The sequence below is a fragment of the Scomber scombrus genome, chromosome 17 (assembly GCF_963691925.1).
Source record: "Scomber scombrus chromosome 17, fScoSco1.1, whole genome shotgun sequence".
Lineage (NCBI taxonomy): Eukaryota > Metazoa > Chordata > Actinopteri > Scombriformes > Scombridae > Scomber > Scomber scombrus.
In genome coordinates, this window is record NC_084986.1 from 27,833,253 (window position 1) to 27,852,732 (window position 19,480).

The window sequence follows — 19,480 nt, forward strand, 5'->3', positions numbered from 1 at the left end:
AAGGACAGAGTCAGCTGAATGGCAGACATTCACTAACATAGTATTGAGTACTGGAAGCCTCATGTAATGACAGGAACAGGTGTTATGTTCTTCAGTATGCTACAGTTTAACAGAAAGGGGAGAAAACAACAGACATGCCCAACATCTTGAACATATATTGTTACTAAAGTTAGCAACAAAGCACAGAGCACAATAAAAAGGTATTTTCAGTATATTCTCCGTAGTAATGCGGAATATTTACCATTACCAGGTTTCCCATAGCTTGTCTGATTAAATTCTTTAACTGTAAATACAATAAATAATATGTTTTCTTCACATACTGTTTAAACTAAACATGCCCGATGAATTACTTGAATCAAAGAAGTTACAACACATACACCAGACTAAAACATGTTCTCACAAATAACATCCTAAAGGTCTGTGTGCATGAATTTTAAATGAGGATATATGTGTATATATAGGATTTTAGTGGTTTAAACTAATATGTTCAGCACCTAATTATTAATATACTGAAAGCACAAAGACAGCATGTGGTGCTCTTTGCTCTGCTGGGCAAACAGAGGAGACATTTAAACCAAAATCCACTGCTGCTAAGGCAGAAAGACAGATTAAGTGTGCACTGTGTCAGATTAGAGGATAACCACCTAATCCAGATGGAGGGGGAAAAAATTGAGGAACACTTAAGAGCTTCTAATGTTAAAATGATCTAACCAGCACTTTACACATGATGGAAAATGTTCAAGTTACACTAAAAAATAAAATCTCTCGAAACAATCTTTACTCAATTACTCAATCAGTCACTTGATTTAGGGAAGACTAAAGAGAAGAGATTGTCCTCAGAGCTTAGAGGTTCCTGGTGACACGCCAACATTACTGATGAATGGTTGTCTATGTGTGTTTTTACTGCTTTAACTGAATGAACCGAAAAGTTGATGTGTGTGTGTGTGTGTGTGTGTGTGTGTGTGTGTGTGTGTGTGTGTGTGTGTGTGTCTTGTGATCTCTTAGCTTAGTAGTGGATACAGAAGATTTCACAGCTCATACTTTATATTTGATTAATAGGACATTAATTCTATTCTCTGCTGCCTTCAGTGACACTCAGGTTGTGATTCAACTGCTAAGTAAGGTGAAAAGTATTCTGTAAATATAAGTATTGATATCTTCCTTGCACGTTCAATTGGTATTTGTTTTTTTATGGGATAACAGAGATAAGCTAACCACACCAATAGATGGGGTACTCTTAGGTACTGAGTTGTCATGCAGTGTTTCCCCCTGTATTCATTCTGCAGGGGTGCTGCTGCATGCCCCCCCTCCCCCCCTTCAGGTTGTGCAATAGATCTGCAGATGTGAAGAGGGATTAGACCCATGAAAGCAATTTTGGGGCTAGATTCAAATGTTGGAACCATGCCTGAGAAAACATGAGGGGATGCTTTGGATCATTCAACTTGTTGGTTGTTGGTTTGGACTTTGAACACAATGCGGCAACAGATGCAACGAAGCACATGTTGCTCACTTTGCACACAGTTCTCTTGAAGGCGACGTAGCTTAATACTTTAGGGAATAAGGAGAGCCTTTACTTTAAAGCAATCGATGGTGCTGTCCTTGAAAAAACCTATTGGAAGCAATTTAGCTGGACAAATACGAAGCCGATATGCTGCCAGTCCACTGCTTTGTGTTAGTGTGGTTATTGATGGTTCCTTTGTGACGCTACAATAGGATGATCTCCCATGTAAGTAAATCATCTTCTCCTTTAGTTTGTTTCTACAAGAAGAAGCCTTGAAATGTTACCTTTCATTACAGCTAAGCCTATCATTTGAGGGACACGCCATGCTTCTGCTGTAATGTAGTTGAGCTCAAAATAAGAAAGATACATCTGTAATATACATGGATTATATATGGATATAATGTACAGTTCTCTCCTTTATATCAGGAGTCATCACTTACTGAAGGTTTTTAAGGATTTATCATTGGAGTGGAGAGGAAACACATTCCTATATTTCATGTTTATTCATATTCTCTGTTTAGGGTTTTATCTGTGGGGGCGATGTGATTTGACATTAATAATGTAATTGATTATTATCCGCACACAGTGGGACGCTTTTTATTGACCTAATGTCATGTTGTTGTTGTTGTTGTTGTTGTTGTTGTTGTTGTTGCAGTAGAGAAGAAAAAAAGGCTTCAACACAGCCTTTCCTCTTCATCTGCCACCTATTCGTGTATGTGAAAAATAAATGTGTTGAGATTAAATAGGCTTAAACTATTCCAAACTAACACATTCAATGTTTCATTTCTGGCAGGTTTATTCGGTGTAATTTCATATAACACAGTGTAATACCTCTCACCCTGTGGGGACAGCAGAGAAGTAACACATTGATTTGGATTTACATGAGCCTTGTGTTAATTATGTTATCCACAGTATGAATAATAATGTAAAAGTTGAAGTAAGTCAATTGAAACTTATTAAAGTCAAAACTCCTGCTTTTGTCAGAGGGCCGGATTTTTCCCAGGGGCCACTATTTGCCTGTCACTGCTGTTTATACTTAATACAGCAGGAAGGAAAGGGTTTCTCCATCTGTATCCTCTTATTTGTAAGATGTGATTCAACACACACACACACACACACACACACACACACACACACACACACACACACACACACACACACACACACACACACACACACACACACACACCTTATCCAGCGTTGAACTGTTTACATCTTGCACAACAAGCACCAATCACTAAATGAATGCTAATGTATCAGCATTTGTACTCAGCATGATTCAAGTGCCAGTATTGAAGAAGAAGAGTGTCCTTTACGGAGGGAAGTGAAAACCAAGGACGTGGAGTTCAGGGTGATGGAGGAGTGTGTCTTTCATGCCAGAGACCGGCAATAGCGTCTTATCTCAGACCAATAATTAATGTTGCCTTTTTTTAAACCGTGACCTCAACCTTTCCATGACCCCAAGCTGCACTGGTTAATCATACTGTAGTCGTGGGCTGTTTATTCAGGGGTGCTGTGAGATTAATCATACCAATAATAATACCATATTGTGTGTTTTTGATAACATTTTCCCACATTATGAATATTGGTGACACTATATTAAAAACTGTATAATAGGTAGTCATAGCAACGCAACACGCTTTCTGACTCCGGAGTTGTGCAGTAGTTCAGCAATCATAAAAAGGCACAGAAACAAGATCAAACCCCTAGTAACCTACTGTTGGACTGTGTATGAGGTTGTGGCCAGTTTGTTACAGGGACAGTCAGTGGTAGTGTCTATAATGTTCATCTGTAATTATCTGCAGTGGTCCCAGTAATATTTGTGTAGTAGCATATCACATGACATGGTGAAGCTACGTTTGAGTAAAAAAAAAAAGTTTATAAATGCAGTTGCAAGAACACTTTCCACTCATATTTTCAAATGTTTGATGTGAAAGAGAATATATTTTCTATTATAAGAGTCTGTTAACTTCCACTGCTATTTCATCTCTTTCACTCTGCCGATGGCTCTCGTTTTTCCGCTGCATCGAGCATTCTGTCAGGGTGATGGTTCTTTGATATGCTTCATTTCATCCAAGAGATTTCCTGTCAGAGGAGTCAGACCTGCAGGTTGATCTCTCTCACGTTCTATTCAAAATACCTGCAGCCTTTTTGAGTTTCCTTGTGGATCTTACATGTAAGTTTGTTCTAATTTAATTGAACATATTTAACATATTTAATTGTATTCAGTTTTTATTTTCAGTAAAATTATTTATCTATAAATCTGCACCACACCTATTGGCTTTTATTCTGGGCTACTGAGAATGAGCCTGTTGATATAATATGACCTCATTTAGCCTGATGCAGAAATTTAGGAGGTAGGAATGAGAGAGACAAAAATAGACAACACAGCTGAGCAAGATTATATGGAACCCCAGAGAGGGTTAGTGAAGCTTCACCACACAAACCTTGAGGAAAGCAACATTGATAGTTCACATCCATCCAAGGTAACCACAGCAACGATTAACATCTTTCAGAGACCTTTTTTCATCCTCTGTCATCTTATGAAACAAAAAACTTATGAGATATTACTGAATGCTGCTGTTACTATGATTTCTATTTAAGTATATGTATTTATGTTTTTATTTTAGCACATTCATCCCAACCGTTTATTATAACAGGCCAACTTATTTATTGTCTTTGTGTCATGTATTCTAACTGAGGATTTCCACCGGGTCCGCCAGCGGCACGGAAAAGCTGCGCCACGGTTTAGCTCCGTCCTCTGCCCAGCGTCAACTCACACCGGGAGTGTTACCGCAGCGGAGCGGAGCATGCTCTGGGATAGAAATCTGCCTTTTAAAATAAATGAAGTGTCACTGTTAATACAGTAATTACAGCAGTCCAATCAAATCCGAACGAGTGACTTTAGTTTACCGTAATTACTGTAGTAGCAGCACAACTAAACAGCCCGATTTTGTTAACTTGCTCAAATTTAGTTGATTTGGTAATTTTTATTTTATTTTTGTGCTTATATCATGTGTCAGTAGGCTACGTAGCTAGATGGTGTCTTTATCTGTCTAGTTTATTCGTGTTTGTTGCTTAAATATGATCGGGAGGCTGCACGGGTTGTTTTATGTTGAAAGACGGAAGTTTTATTATGCCGATTCTGTGTCTGACTTCCTGTCTGGTGCAATCTGCTCTGTTGAGCTTGTCGCGAGTTAGAAACGGCTCTGTCAAAAATAGAAATGCTGCCGATTGATAGCGCTGCGGCGCGGAGAGCTGCTGCTGGGACGTTGCTGAGAAGCTCCTGGTGGAAATACTCTCATTGATTATAGTGGTACCTTTCAGCTCTGGTGACCGTGGCGCAGCCTTAACGTGCCGCTGACGGACCCGGTGGAAATTGGGCTTAACCCATGGCACAGGAAGTTTTTAGGTGTATACTGTATGTCTGTGAAGCCATATGTGAATTTCCATATGAGTGGATATTAAGATGTCTATTCCAGGGTTTAAAAGTGGGTATTTGCAGAGTATACAGTATGTAAGTGTGCTCCTGCATGAGGTAAACCTGCATGTGCCTGCGTCAATATACACAGGCTCAGCAAATAATTATATGTTTCACAAAAGCTGCTCATAGTGCCCTTCAGTTAAAGAGAGGTTTTGCATCTATGTTATTTTTAATATTCCTTCAAAAGTATGAGAGCCTAAAATGTTATTCTAAGGCAAGGCAAGGCACCTTTATTTATATAGCGCATTTCATACACAATGGTAACTCAATGTGCTTTACATAAAACAAACATTAACAGTAAGAATTTGAAACAAAAAAAATAAAAACATACAATTTGAGAAATAAAAATAAAACCCAAACATTAAAACATACAACATCACAGTTGGGGCTGATTTCAGTTCTGCTGGTAGTTTGTTCCAGTTGTGTAAACGCTGCTTCACCATGTTTAGTCTGAACTCTGGGCTCCACTATCTGACCTGAGTCAGTAGATCTCAGAGCTCTACTGGGTTCATATTCTACTAACATGTCATTCATGTATTCAGGACCTAAACCATTCAGTGATTTGTAGACCAGTAGCATAACTTTAAAATCTATTCTATAGCTGACTGGGAGCCAGTGTAAAGACTTTAGAACTGGAGTAATGTGCTCTGATCTCTTTGTTCTGGTTAAAACTGGAGCTGCAGCGTTCTGAATGAGCTGCAGTTGTTTAATGCTTTTTAGTGGGAGTCCAGTCAGAAGACCGTTACAGTAGTCGAGTCTACTGGAGATGAAAGCATGAATCAACTTCTCCTGGTCTGTTTGAGACATAAAGCCCTTCACTCTGGATATGTTCTTAAGCTGATAGAAGGCTGTTTTGGTGATTGATTTGATGTGACTGCTGAAGGTCAGATCTGAGTCTATCAGCACGCCAAGGTTTCGGACTTGGTCACTAGTTTTTAGAGAGAGTGACTCCAGATGTTTACTGACAGCAATCCTCTTCTCTTTATTGCCAAAAACAATAAAGAGAAGAGTTTTGTCCTGATTTAATTGAAGGAAACTTTGGTTCATCCAATGTGTTACTTGCTCTAAACAGTGACACAATGACTGTATTGAACTGTAGTCATCTGGGGACAGTGCTAGGTATATCTGCGTGTCATCTGCATAACTGTGAGTTCTGCAGAATTTGACCCAAAGGCAGCATATATAGACTGAACAGAAGGGGTCCAAGAACTGACCCCTGAGGAACTCCACATGTCATAGCCACTCGATCGGATTCATAACTTCCAATGGTCACAAAATAACTCCGCTCCTCCAAGTAGGACCTGAACCATTCTAGGACTGTTCCACTGAGTCCTGCCCAAGTTTCCAACCTGTTCAACAGTATACTGTGATCCACAGTGTCAAACGCAGCACTGAGATCCAACAGGACCAGAACTGACACCTTGCCTGAGTCAGTGTTTATCCTTATGTCATTTAACAACAATAGTTTAAAAAAAGTCTGATGGCATTGTGTTAAGACAGCATGTTGATGGTTTTAGATGCTGAACTGTTTCCTCTATGGTTTTTTGGTCAACTGTTTTAAATTCTGACATCACAGTTGAGTTATTCCTGGGAGGTCTCAGGGATTGCATCATTTTATTGTTTTCTGTTGATATTTAACCTTATGAACTGGATTTTTTCACTGAAAAAGCAAATTGATTGCATTTTTCTGTGGAAAGGAGTTCTGGAGCTATCTGTTTAGGGGGGTTTGTAAGCTTATCAACCATAGCAAACAGAGTGCGAGTGTTGTTGATGTTCTTATTAATAATTTCAGAAAAGTGTCGCTGTCTAGCCTTGAGTAACTATTATTTGTAGAGGTCATGGTGAATTTGAAGTTTGGTTTTTCTCAGCTTATGGTGCTTTTCCACTACACAGTTCCAGCACGACTCGCCTCGGTTCTTTTTGCGTTCCCACTAGGGATAGTACCTGGTACCTGGTCCTTTTTTAGTACCTGCTCTGGTGAGGTTCCAAGCGAGCCAAGCCGGTACTAAAATGTGACGTCAACAGACTGCCGGCCACTGATTGGTCAGAAGAGTTGTCGCTGGAAGAGTCATGAGCCGTCCCACACAACAATCAAACCCAGCATTTTTAAATACCGGCAGCAGCGTTACCATAGTTACAGCTATACGGCTCAATTTTCTTGCTTTGAAAAAAAAAGCCACATACAGCAGCAAGTACACCACTGCCTCAATGTCCTCCATTGTTTATGTGTTTTGTTGCGTATAAAACAAAGTCACGGCAGTTTCGCGGAGCGGTGCTATGACGACAAGGCCACATTGAGTAGGTACTTTTTTGTAATGGAAAAGGTCTGTTCTGGAACCGTACGGAGGCGAGTCGTGCTGGAACTGTGTAGTGGAAAAGCACCATTACACTCTGCTTTCCTGCATTCTGTTTTCAAGGCCTTTACCATCATAGTGTTCCTCCATGGTGTTTTTGATCAAGGTCGTCTTAGTTTTAGTTTTAATAGGTGCAACAGCATCCATGATATTTAAGATTTTCAAGTTAAAATTATCCAGGAGTTCATCAACTGACTCTGCACTCACAGTTGGTGACATAGCTATAGCCTCCATAAACTTTGCACTGGTATTCTCATTTATGTACCTTCTCCTAACAGACACAGAGGTTAACTGAACATTTGGAATGATCTGTAAGTGAAAGAACACACAGAAATGATCAAAAAGAGCCAAGTCCTTGACATCAACAGAAGAAATGTCAACACCTTTAGAGATAACCAGATCCAGAGTGTGTCCTCGAGTGAGTGTGGGCCCTTTCACATGTTGCAAGAGGCCAAAAGTGTCAAGCAGAGCAGAGAGTTCTTTGGCATTACTGTCCATGTTATTGTCTACGTCAGTGGTCTCCAACCCTGCTCCTGGAGAGCTACTGCCCTGCATGTTTTAGGTATCTCCTCACTCTAACACACCTGATTCTAATAATCAACTCGTTATCAAGCCCTTTGACGAGCCTCAGCTGCTTGATAACGAGTTAGAGTGAGGAGATACCTAAAACATGCAGGGCAGTAGCTCTCCAGGAGCAGGGTTGGAGACCACTGGTCTACGTGAATGTTAAAATTTCTTGTTATGATAAAAAAGTTGTAGTCAGTGCAGATAACTGACAGCAGTTCAGTAAACTCATCAATGACTTTTCCTGAGTGTGACATAAACAGAATATGTCACATTAAAGAATTCAGCGTTTATTTATTTCTTCTCTTGTCAGTTTGCACATGACAGTATCTATGTTATAATATATGATCTTTTCAGTCATTCATCTGCATCTTTGTCTTGGCAAATTGTGCTAAGAAAACCCCCAGATGACCCTTCCAAGTATGTAGGAGAACCTACTGTGAAAGCTTGAAAGGCCCTCTCCAGAGCCAGCGTTATAAAGGGCTCATTCTAAAATACAACAATTTTTATTTTCAGGTGATCATGGATTAATAAAAAATACTTTTTTTGCTAGATGCCACTAAATTCTATGCACTGCACCTTCAAGTAAGGTCTTGAAACCCTCCACACCCATATCTATAACAACAATTTCAAACGTAAGATTTCCTGTTTTTGTTTTTGCATCTATTTAAGGCATCAATCAAAGGCTTTTTTATTCACAATAAATCACATGACTACTTATGAGTGAAAGGTGTTGCTCTTGGAGACAAAGCCTCAGATTTGTATGTCCCCTCATACATGTCTCGTAGCTCACAACTATGTTTGTTCCCTCTCACCACTTTCATAACATCATTTTCAGCAAAAACACACTTTTTGGCAGGAGTTGTTATGAACTGAAGCAGAGCTAAAAGTAGTGATTATTGCGCTCACTTTCATCAGGTGGCCAAAACACAACTCTAAATAAATGCTAATGTTGCTTGGTGGTAATATGTCCGTGTTATATGAATTTTTCACAGCAGACATTTAGATTTGTCAAAGTAGAAAAAGCACGAGCATAACATTAATGATGACTCATATGACTCACCCCTAAACCACATTTGCGTGACAGTGAACCACCATGTACAATATCACTACCCTGGATTTCATTTCATTATTTATACCTGTGATTTTCAAAAACTGTCCACTGTGAAAAAAGGCATATGGTGTTTACTTTTCTGTTTTTTAACCTGCACAACCGAGACAAACCCAAACTTGGGGATATGTCTTAACAACCATCCTTTTATCAATTAAAAATGATGCTAGACGTGCAGCTCCCATCACCATCTCCCTTCCCTGCCAGAGTGGCGAAAGGCAATCTGTTGCTGACACCTGTGACATGTGTTTGTGACTGCTGGCTCAGGGGACATCATGATATAATGATATAGAGCTACTTACTTACTTAATCCTCTTGGTCCCTGGTGGTACATAAAGCTTCAACGATCTGCCTCCAGCTAGACCTGTCTTGTGCAGCATGCTGTGCCTCACCCCTTTTTAGGTCCATCTCCTTTAACTCAGCTGTCATAGTCCACCGCTAAGTTGTTTTGGGTTGGCTGTGATGATATACCCCACAGGTCCTGGAGGGGGTTCTTGGTGGTCCACAGCAAGGGGGGGGGGATAATTTATTTTCAATATAATTCTGTCCAAGTAACACAGTGACAGAATGTAGGACTATTTTGGTCATGGGTTTCATACATCTACTGGAATAAAAAGTCTAAAAGCAAAAACCTTATCAAAAAAGGGGTCTGTGGTCCAATTGGTGTCAGCTTAGGGGACCTTGATGTGAAAAAGTTGGACACTGATGTGTGTGTGTGTGTGTGTTTGTGAAATGGGTTTGTAGGTTCATGAATTATTCAACGTCGGCATTTTTTGTGTTTGCATTTCATGCACTGTATAGATACCTGAGTGCAGCCATGTGTCCTTTTCTAATGTCTGTATATGTATGTGAACTGTTTTCAATTTGAGGAAGCAGCTTCATTGTTTCTGCCTTTTCCTCCACTTCACAGAATATTCCCCACTGATGGCAGTGATGGAGAATGAGACGTGGCCACACTCTTCCTACATCCCCCATTATCTCCTCCATGGTGACCCTTTTGCTTCAAAACTCTCCAAAGAGGCGGATATTGTTGCAGCATTTTACATCTGCATCATAGGTCAGTTTTTCCTCATCTCTCACAAATGTTTATTTCAGCTTTTCCCTGAAAGTCAAGCGTTCAGTCAGATGTAGCATGTAAATGCTACATAAATGCTTCAACTGATTCTAGACGAAATGTAATATTTCAATATGTGATTGAGAAGCAGTTTTTGCCTAACCAGCATTTGCCTGGTTAGTTGGTAGAAACGTTCAGACGTAAATACAGGATGTGGGTCACTGATTAAACTTGTGAATGATAATACCATTATCAGAAAAAAGGGCTTTAGATTAGGCGTCACACCTTTGAAAAACAAACAAAGGGACATATAAAGGACAAATGTGCTGAAAGCAATAACTAACTGTAGCAACACCAAAACATAGCTGCTAATACTCTGGGTGCCCCTACTTAACTGAGCAGACATATCAAAGTGTAACTTCACTTATATTTGCAACATTCACTTTAAATTAAGTGTTAATGTTACTGCAAACATTGAAAATTGTAAGGGACAGTTAAATGACCCTTTGTCATGGCAGGAAAACCATAGCCTGATGTCGCTAATGATGGCTCCATAAGTGTATCATGTACAATGTCAGGGCCTTGAAACAGGCAAAGCTTCATTGTAATTCATAATAATTCATGTTATTAATCACACCTCTTGTTTTCTTGCTAAGCCATGTCTAAATGTCTGCCTTGAAAAAAGGACAGAGATCACTGCTACTGTGTTATCGTTGACCCTTAATCCCATGTTAAAATATTAAGGATATTGTTCTGTTACTTTGTACAAACAAACACATTTATAAAGTAATATGGAGTCATTTGGATCATGATTAGTTCATTTTGTGTGTACAAATGATTTATTTCAGATCATTTAATCAATGTATTTATGTATCTCTATATAACCTGTCAGACTCACAAAGTGGTAGTAATTCAATTTACCAGTAACCACAGCAAGAAAATACTTCTCCATATCTGGTCAAATTCTAGAAGGCAGAAATAACTTGAGAATAGTTGAGAGCAGCTGTTATCTCAACACGACCAGAGAGAAGGGTCTTCAGTAAGCATATATCTTTCTCCACTGGGAAACAGCCAACTTTTGTTCTATAAATGGACAAAATAAACTTCAGCCCACCTAAAACTGTTTATTGTGTTTAAGAAAATGTATAATAGTGTGAAATTTACAACTCCATTGAGCCGGTCTTTCGACCCCCCCCCCCCCCCCCCCCCCCCCCCCCCTTGTCTAAGTGTACTCTTAGAAAGTATGCAGACTAATATATCAATGTTAATTGTATCATATTTGCATCTTGTCTTTTGGCCTTGGGATTAGTATGATCCCAAAGAACATTTTCTCAATATCCGGATGACTGACTGTAATTACTAATGTTCAAATCAAATTAACTGACCTTTGCTGGTAATAAAACCCCTCTGGATACGGCCTCAGGCAGCCCATAGTACAAACAGGGTCATTGTTGAGATACAGCTTGGTAACAGTACACATTTCAGAACTGGTAAACCTACAGTGTGTTAAGTCGCTGCATTCGCTTTTTACTACCAATAAATAATGACCACGCTCTATTGAGGCTTTGGTATAACAGGGGAAAGGGAAGTACACATTCTATTTGTGCAGGCAATTTAGGGAATGTATGGGAAATAAGATGTACAGCAACACAATAGTAGGAAAATTAAAGGGGAACTTTAACACATCAATACATGTTTACAGGGGTAGAGTACTACACATTTGTGAAATACGTTGTTAAAAGTCTTTAGTGGCTCCAGTAGGAGCTGTGAAAACTCTGATAGATTGCCTCAAGTGTTGAGACTTGATCTTGAAAATGATTTTGAGGCTAGCAGCTCAAGGCTACATCAGCTGCTTCTAGGATAACACACCCACATCGTTGACTGAACTGTTGGTGGTTGCATTGCTGAGTTGCACCAGTGAATAACGTTGGCAGCAGGTTTTAACAAGGAAGAAGAATATGCTGTGAATCAACAATGCCATGTGGGTGAAATGCAAAATACTGGATATTTCCAGAGTGTTTACATCATTGTCACTCCTCTTCAAGATCCAAGAGCGTTCAACTTCATCTCACAGTCTTCCGAAACATGTTGTTTGCTCAGGATTTTTAAATCTTTTTTTATAGCACTGAATAGGTGTAAGTGTGATTTAATTTTCACCAAACATGCATCCCTTCCCGCCCACCAACATATGAACACATACAGTATATGCACAGCACACACACACATTGCACACACAGAACATTATAATCCCAAAGAGGCCTTATTAAATCCAATGCCTGCCAAGAACATTATAATCTGTGTAATGTAAATTCAGATTCTATACAAACACACATTCACAGGATTTCTCTTATCAGTCAGTGGGCTGAGTGGTGGTCTGCTGACATGCTCATATAAGCAGTGGAATGTAAATGCAGTAAATGTGAGCTATCACAGGCTCACATGCTTTCTGCTTTCACTATAAATTATCATCTGGCTTCTTCTGTTCCCTTCTACCTCTGTTATAAAAAGGCTGGATTTTCTCTGTCCTCCACTTTATTGTTTGGCATTGTTATTTAGCCAGTGCCATAATTCCAATTAGTGTGAAAAACCGTGATAGGCTACTGTATTACATGTGCAGATTGTAATCATAATACATGGTAAGCAGTTAAATGGAAGTGGTATATAGCCTGAGCAGGAGGGGGTTAGGCAAGGGTTGCTAGGACTTATCCTAGTCCTAGCAACCCTTGGCTGGGAAAAAATAAAGGCAGCAGTGCTAGAGGAAGAGAGGTTGTGAGGGACTGATGTATAGTTACATCATATATATAGTAGATCACCAAAGTCACATTGTAATTGAAAATGAAAAGAGAAGTGATAAAGTCACAAACTGTTGTTTTTCTAGGTGATGACTTGCACAATTCGGGGCTTTTTATATAGCACTTAATTGCTCTTATAAATGATCAATGTTTTATTTATGTCCTCAGTTGTTGTGTTATGGCTCAGGAAGTGCTATCTAAATGTCATTATATTGTTGTCTGACCCTCAATATAATGACAATAAAGCTAGTAAGTGTCCTTTGGTATGTGAAAGGCACTATATAAATTTAACTTATCATTATTAGTTTTATTATTATTATTATTATTATTATTATTATTATTATTATTATCACTGCTACTACTAATGTGAAAGTATTTCTTGTGTTGATGCATTTTTACAATTTTGTCTTTTAGCTCATTGCTGTGGTTTTATGGCCCCCAACTTTACTTTTTTTGGTTCACCCCTACTGATGCACCCGTGTCATTTCGAGCAGCAGGCAGCTGTTTTCAATGAAGAAGCTCAGATAAGCAACTATACACGACACATGATCTCCCTGCACTATGCACAGCACCAAACACATGGCAGACAACGTTAGTGACAGGCTGGTGAACATAATGAAGCATTTAGCTGCTATAGCAGCAGATATTTCCCTCAGGAGTAGATGGAAACATAAACAGAGTGAATATTGGACCTATGCTCGTCAGGTGGCTAGAAATACAACTCTGACTAAATGCTAATGTAGCTCCTCTACTGGATGTGTAAAGAAGCTGCTGTTAGCTAACATGGTAGCCATATCACCTTAATAAGGGAAGGTAGGGTGGTCCGTGGTTTTGAAATGTCTATCTATGGTCAACTAAATCTATGCCCAAAACTGTTAAAAACTACTTTAAAAAAAAAAGGAATGGAATGAACAATAATACAAACCTGTGGTAAAGACCAATCTAAGACAAACGTTTGGCACAATTATTGATTTGCTGCTTTTACAGAAGCAAGTTTAATTATATAACACTGCTCCCAGAGTCACTGAACTGTATTAAACTGACACGCGTCACCTGTTTCAAAGCTGACTCTGTCTCCAGAGGAAGATGAGTAGAAGAGAGAGTGGTACATTCTCCCAGAGTAACATCTTTGACTTGACATCAGCAGGCGTGTGGATAAATCAGATAGATATTTTGGAAGTAAAGAGGTACTATGTGGACCAAAAATGAACAAACTTGGTACATATGTACACAAAAAAACGTAGATCTGGACCATCTTAAAACTTTTACAGTATTCAAACAATTTCTGCAAGTGGCAAAGAGAGCAGTACAGAGAAGAAGAGAGAACAAATCCCAGGGGTGACATAGAGTCAAATCATGAGATCACAAGTTCCACACTAACAGATGTTACATTGACATTACAAGAATGCATCCCTTGAGGTGTACTGCTGGTCTGGAGGTTTAAGTCACTGACCATGTAATTGCAATGTCTCTTTGTTGCATATTATCACCCACCCAACCCCCTCATTTCCTGTCAGCCTCTACTTGCTAAGGAAGAAAAATACTAAATATATATATATTTTTAAAAAGGGAATTATTTAATCAGATCATTTCTAATCCTTCCTTCTTATTTTTCAGATCAATGTGTATTAAAACCTGCTGTATGGTTTTACATATAAATGAACATCTGTTACACTCAAGTTCTTGTCCAACAAGTTCATACAATGTTGATTAAACTTATCATCGCATGACAAATCTCAATATATGAAGTATTTAAATCTCTTGTCATGTGCAACAATTGTGTGTTGGTCATTTGGCTGTTAATCGTGCCACTTTGTTAAACTTTCCAAATGTTATCGGACCGAATGGATCAAATTCTGATAGTGAAACAAGTCATTTTGCAGAGGCTGCGTGACAGAACTATTTATCTCCTTTTTTACAGCCACAGGAGTACTGGTCATCAGGCATACTGGAACAATGGGTCTGTAGACCATCAAAACATAGTTTTTTACTAGCTGTCTCTGTGTGCCTGTCATTCAGGGTGCACATGAGAACGTGCTGCATGCTTGTGTCAACCAATCACAGCCAAGCTCCCTGCAATATTCTCACTGCCAAAAGGGGGAGACAAAAATCTGGCACTCCAGCTTTAATCATTTTTGCCATTTTTTACATTCAAATGTTTTCAAATGTGTCTATTCTGTTTATTAGTGGAAAATGCTCCATACAGTTATTCATTTATAACTGTACTAATAATGAATGAAGATCCAGTTTCAGTGTGATTAATGCATCAGATGAGATTTAAAAACTGTTGTCTATTGTTGGCAAACAGCTTTTTGGTTTAACACGCACAAAGAAGCAGAAGCTGGTGGAGCCTGCACAATGTCCACACATCATTATGTTTTAGGAGCTCAGGAGGTAGAGCGGTCGTCCACCAATTGGAAGATTGGCGGTTCGATTCCCGGCTCCTCCAGTCTACATGTCCATGTGTCCTTGGGCAAGACACTTAACCCCAAATTGCTCCCGTTGCTGTGCCAACGGTGTATGAATGTGTATGAATGATTCCCCTGATGTGCAGGTTGGCACCCTGCGTGGTAGCTAGCCATCAGTGTATGAATGTGTGTGAATGGGGTGAATGAAATGTATTGTAAAAGCGCTTTGAGTGGTCAAAAAGACTAGAAAGGCGCTATATAAGTACAGTCCATTTACCATATAGCAGCAGTGTCTGTCACTCTCAATGTATTCTTATAAATGTAGCAGTATTGTTGGACTATTTCTTGACTGAATAGTCTGCAGCAAGTCAGGGTGTGCCTTAGAAATGAAAGCCTGTTTGTTGCAGATGCAGTGATACATGTGCAGATAGTATCTCTCTGCAGTCAGACACATGCAGGGTTGTTTTCAGTGGGCAGGGTCTGAGGCTAAGCCCAGACCATCTGCTATTCTACCCTGAACAATACTGCCTACATTACATTTGATTTTACTGCAATGGATGACTGTTGCAAAAAACATTACATTTCAACTGACTTTTCATTTTTAATAGTAATGTTAAAGCAGCTGTTCTGGACAAAATGGACAACTACAGGACAGCTGAAAATGATCAAACTTATGCTACTTTACTTTTTTATTCTGTTTTTTGCATTTTTATTTGACTGCTGTAATGTGTAGCACTTTGTGTTGTACACATAAAATAAACCAGCAGCCTGATGACAGCAGACTGAACTGAAACACTGAGACACATTGTCAATCACTCAATCAATCAATGGATCAATCAATCAATCAATCAGTCAGTCAGACTTTATTTGTATAGCACATAGTAATGTAACTCAAAGTGCTTTACATAGTAAAAAACAAAACAAAAGACAAAAATAAATAATGAATCAATAAAAACAGGAATTGAGGAAACGTTCTCCCAAATGTATCATAATATAATCTTGCAGTGAGAAAACACCAGAGGTAAGATAAGACAATAAAAGATCAACAAAATATAATAAAAAAATAAAAAAAATACAGTGGGTCAAACCAGAAATATGAGGTGGGGTATTACATTTTTCTTGTCCAACTATTTAGGGATTATAAGATGTTTTGACTCCTGCTTTTCTCCAAATTGTGTTACCAACTCCCCAAGTATCCTATCTTCTTTGTCATCTATGGTTACATAACAAAACTAATCAGATTGTTGACATGTACCAGTAAGGTTAGCTTAGTCATGTATTTGGGCTAAATAGTTAATAAACAAGTGGTTCTTAATTGTAGGGGCGACACGGTAACAACGGTCTCTGCTACATCCACAAACAGGCAGCAGCAAAGGTTGGGGGTGGTAGGGAATTCAATTAAATACATTTCCTGATGATTATAGGTTATAGGTTTTTTCCTCAGTCAGAAAAATTCAAGGCTGGTCAAACCCACACTGTATTCTTGAATGCTGTGTAATGGTGGAAATGAAGACAGCGGCACGCGATAGTGCAGCGGCTTCTCAGCTCCCAGCAATCATACTAAAGTATAGTTTCTCAGAGGACTGTTGATGAGAAGCCCGGTGATGATGCCACCTTGCCACCTATGGGCACATAGGTATCTTATCATCAATCAATCAATCAATCTTTATTTGTATAGCGCCAAATCACAACAAAGTTATCTCAAGGCACTTTACACATAGAGCAGGTTCTAAACCGTACTCTTCAGGTTTTAATTTTAAAGAGACCCAACATTCCCACATGAGCAGCACTTAGCAACAGTGGCAAGAAAAAACTCCCTTTTAACAGGAAGAAACCTCAGACAGAACCAGGCTCAAAGTGGGAGAACATCTGCCTCGACTGGTTGGGGTAGAGAGGAGAGAGAGGAAGGATAGGAGAGAGACTGTTCTTCTTCTGTTGTTCAGGGTTATATGTTCACTCAGGGTTCTGTAATTGGTGTGATTTCACTTTCACGAGGCACATTACCTGAGTCTGACAGGCAGCCTGAGTGGGTGTGTAATTTCCTGCTTTGAGGCAACCTTAACCATTAAGTCATCTCTGTAAACACAAACACATTTTCTTCACAAACAGAAGTAACACTCAGCCCAATGCAGTGGATAGGAAGTAGAAAGTACAGTACAAGTTAACATGAGGTACAAAATGTAATATTACTGGAAATACTACAAGATATATGATTTAGTATAGAGATGAGCTCATTCAGAATGGTGTATATGCTGTATGCAACATCATGTGTTGTGTTGTTCTGTATTGACAAACTGACTAGCTGAGACAGATTGATGAAACTTGTCACTCCTTAATTGTTAGAGCAACTTAGTGACATTGTGATAAATGACATGAAATCAGATACAACTGAATTAGTGTCATAATAATTGAACAAAATCCCTCAAGAATTAAACAAATAATAGTAAATAAATTGAAAATGAATAAAAAATAAATTGTATAGTTAGTGTACGTTTTGCCTTTGAGGTCATTTTTTTGGTTACAGTTTATTTTTATTCACTTTCAATTCATTTAGATTTTTCTTATTCTTGGGAGATTGTGTTGAGTTATTATGACATAAAGGTAATCCCGTACCCTGTACCTATCTGTTTTAATGAACAACCCTTAGGTTTTCTCACTGATACACTGTTAAGTAAAAGCATGTATCATGTTCTGTGTGTGGACTCTATGATATCTTTTGTAGCATGTGCTATGAACAGTGAAGTCATGTAACTTCTTAACTTTAGAGTTTACAATAAAGCAGCACCAGCATTTTCAAGTTAAAAGCAATCTGATAAGAGCTTTATTACTAAGTTTCAGGAGTTCAATGGAATTATTTTTTACAATTATAAGAGCTGTGGAGACAATCAAAATCATGATGCATAATGTCTGTGTTAGGGCAAGAGTTCCAGTAAGTTATAGTTATAGTGAGCCAGCATGTTCAATACCAGGATCCTGAAACTGACTCAGCTAAATGGAATTCATTCATTTTCTCATTTACGCCTTTGCTACGCACAGATTTACAGATCAAGTTTTTATTCTACCCTGTGACCCCGGGGGGGCTGCATAGTTTAAAAAAATCTAAGCCTGTTTTCCTATAACTAAAATGTTGATATATCAAAGTCCTTGTTTTTGATTGACTTCCTCCTCTGACAATACATATGATTATTATGAATGTATATATCTTATTCCCCAAGCTTATGCAAATAACTTTTTTACACCTCATTCAAGCCTTGAAATTGTCCTTTTGAAGAATCTGGACATATGACAGAAAAGTGTCTCCTTTTTCATGCGTGTCCAAACCAGAAACATTTGGTTCTGTTTGAAACTTTAACAGCTATGTCCGCATGGCTGGTTCTGCTGATCAGAACAAAAAAATTAATAAATAAAAACGGACAATATGGTAAACGTTTCAAAATCAAGCATAGCTATCCTCCTGATAAGCCAATGTGACACGCAACTAATCACATGTCCAGATGATTCCATGGTGAGACAGAGGCAAGAAGCTTCACTAACAATAATCAGCTGCAGCAACAGGACTAGTTCAACTAAGTGGATTAAACTGGGAGGTGATCAGCTGTTAACCCCTGCTGTTTCCATCCCTGTGTCAGGGCTCAGTCTCTCCAAATACAATATCTGACACCACAAACTGTAATATAATAAGGCGGCAAGATATAAGGAGATAAACATGAACAAAGGAGGAGGCATGTCATGTAATTCGTTTTCTAACAATTCAGATTCCTCACATGGTTTTTTTCCATTTTTTAAGATGAAGATTTACCCTCATGGCCTCATGTGGGAACACTCCAACAGCCTAAATCTTGGCCGAGAGCCTCTTATTCGTTATTATTTGGTTCCTGGTGCAATGCATCATATGAGTTCACGGAAATGAGGAGACGTACAGTCAGTTTGTTGTGTTATTTATTTATTTCATTTGCCATTTTACTTTGTGCCCTCATAAATATTTGGAATGAATCAGGTTTATTCAGCAGTGAAAAGGGCGTTTGTGCTGATCAAAAGGGATGAATGGGAAGCAGCTGATGGGGCAGCAGGTTTATAAGTGAAGGTTAATGGTTGTTAACCCCGGGCCAGGACTTATTTATTTCATTTTCTTTTCTTTTTCCAGAAAAATGTGTTGAAAGAAAAGGAGAAGTGATCTTTTCTCCACCTCTGCTGCTGAGCTGCTGAGTGTCT

At 38.8% G+C, this 19,480-nt stretch overlaps 1 protein-coding gene across 1 annotated transcript in view; it reads left to right on the forward strand.

The window, feature by feature from the left end:
- Positions 1 to 1,563: 1,563 nt before the first annotated feature.
- opn5 (opsin 5) overlaps positions 1,564 to 19,480 on the forward strand; it is a 49,467-nt gene continuing 31,550 nt past the window's right edge. Inside the window, exons 1-2 of the mRNA XM_062437083.1 lie at positions 1,564 to 1,726; positions 9,925 to 10,071. Of these exons, the coding sequence (XP_062293067.1) occupies positions 9,939 to 10,071 (133 nt within the window). The 5' untranslated portion in view covers positions 1,564 to 1,726; positions 9,925 to 9,938. The remainder of the gene's footprint in view (positions 1,727 to 9,924; positions 10,072 to 19,480) is intronic.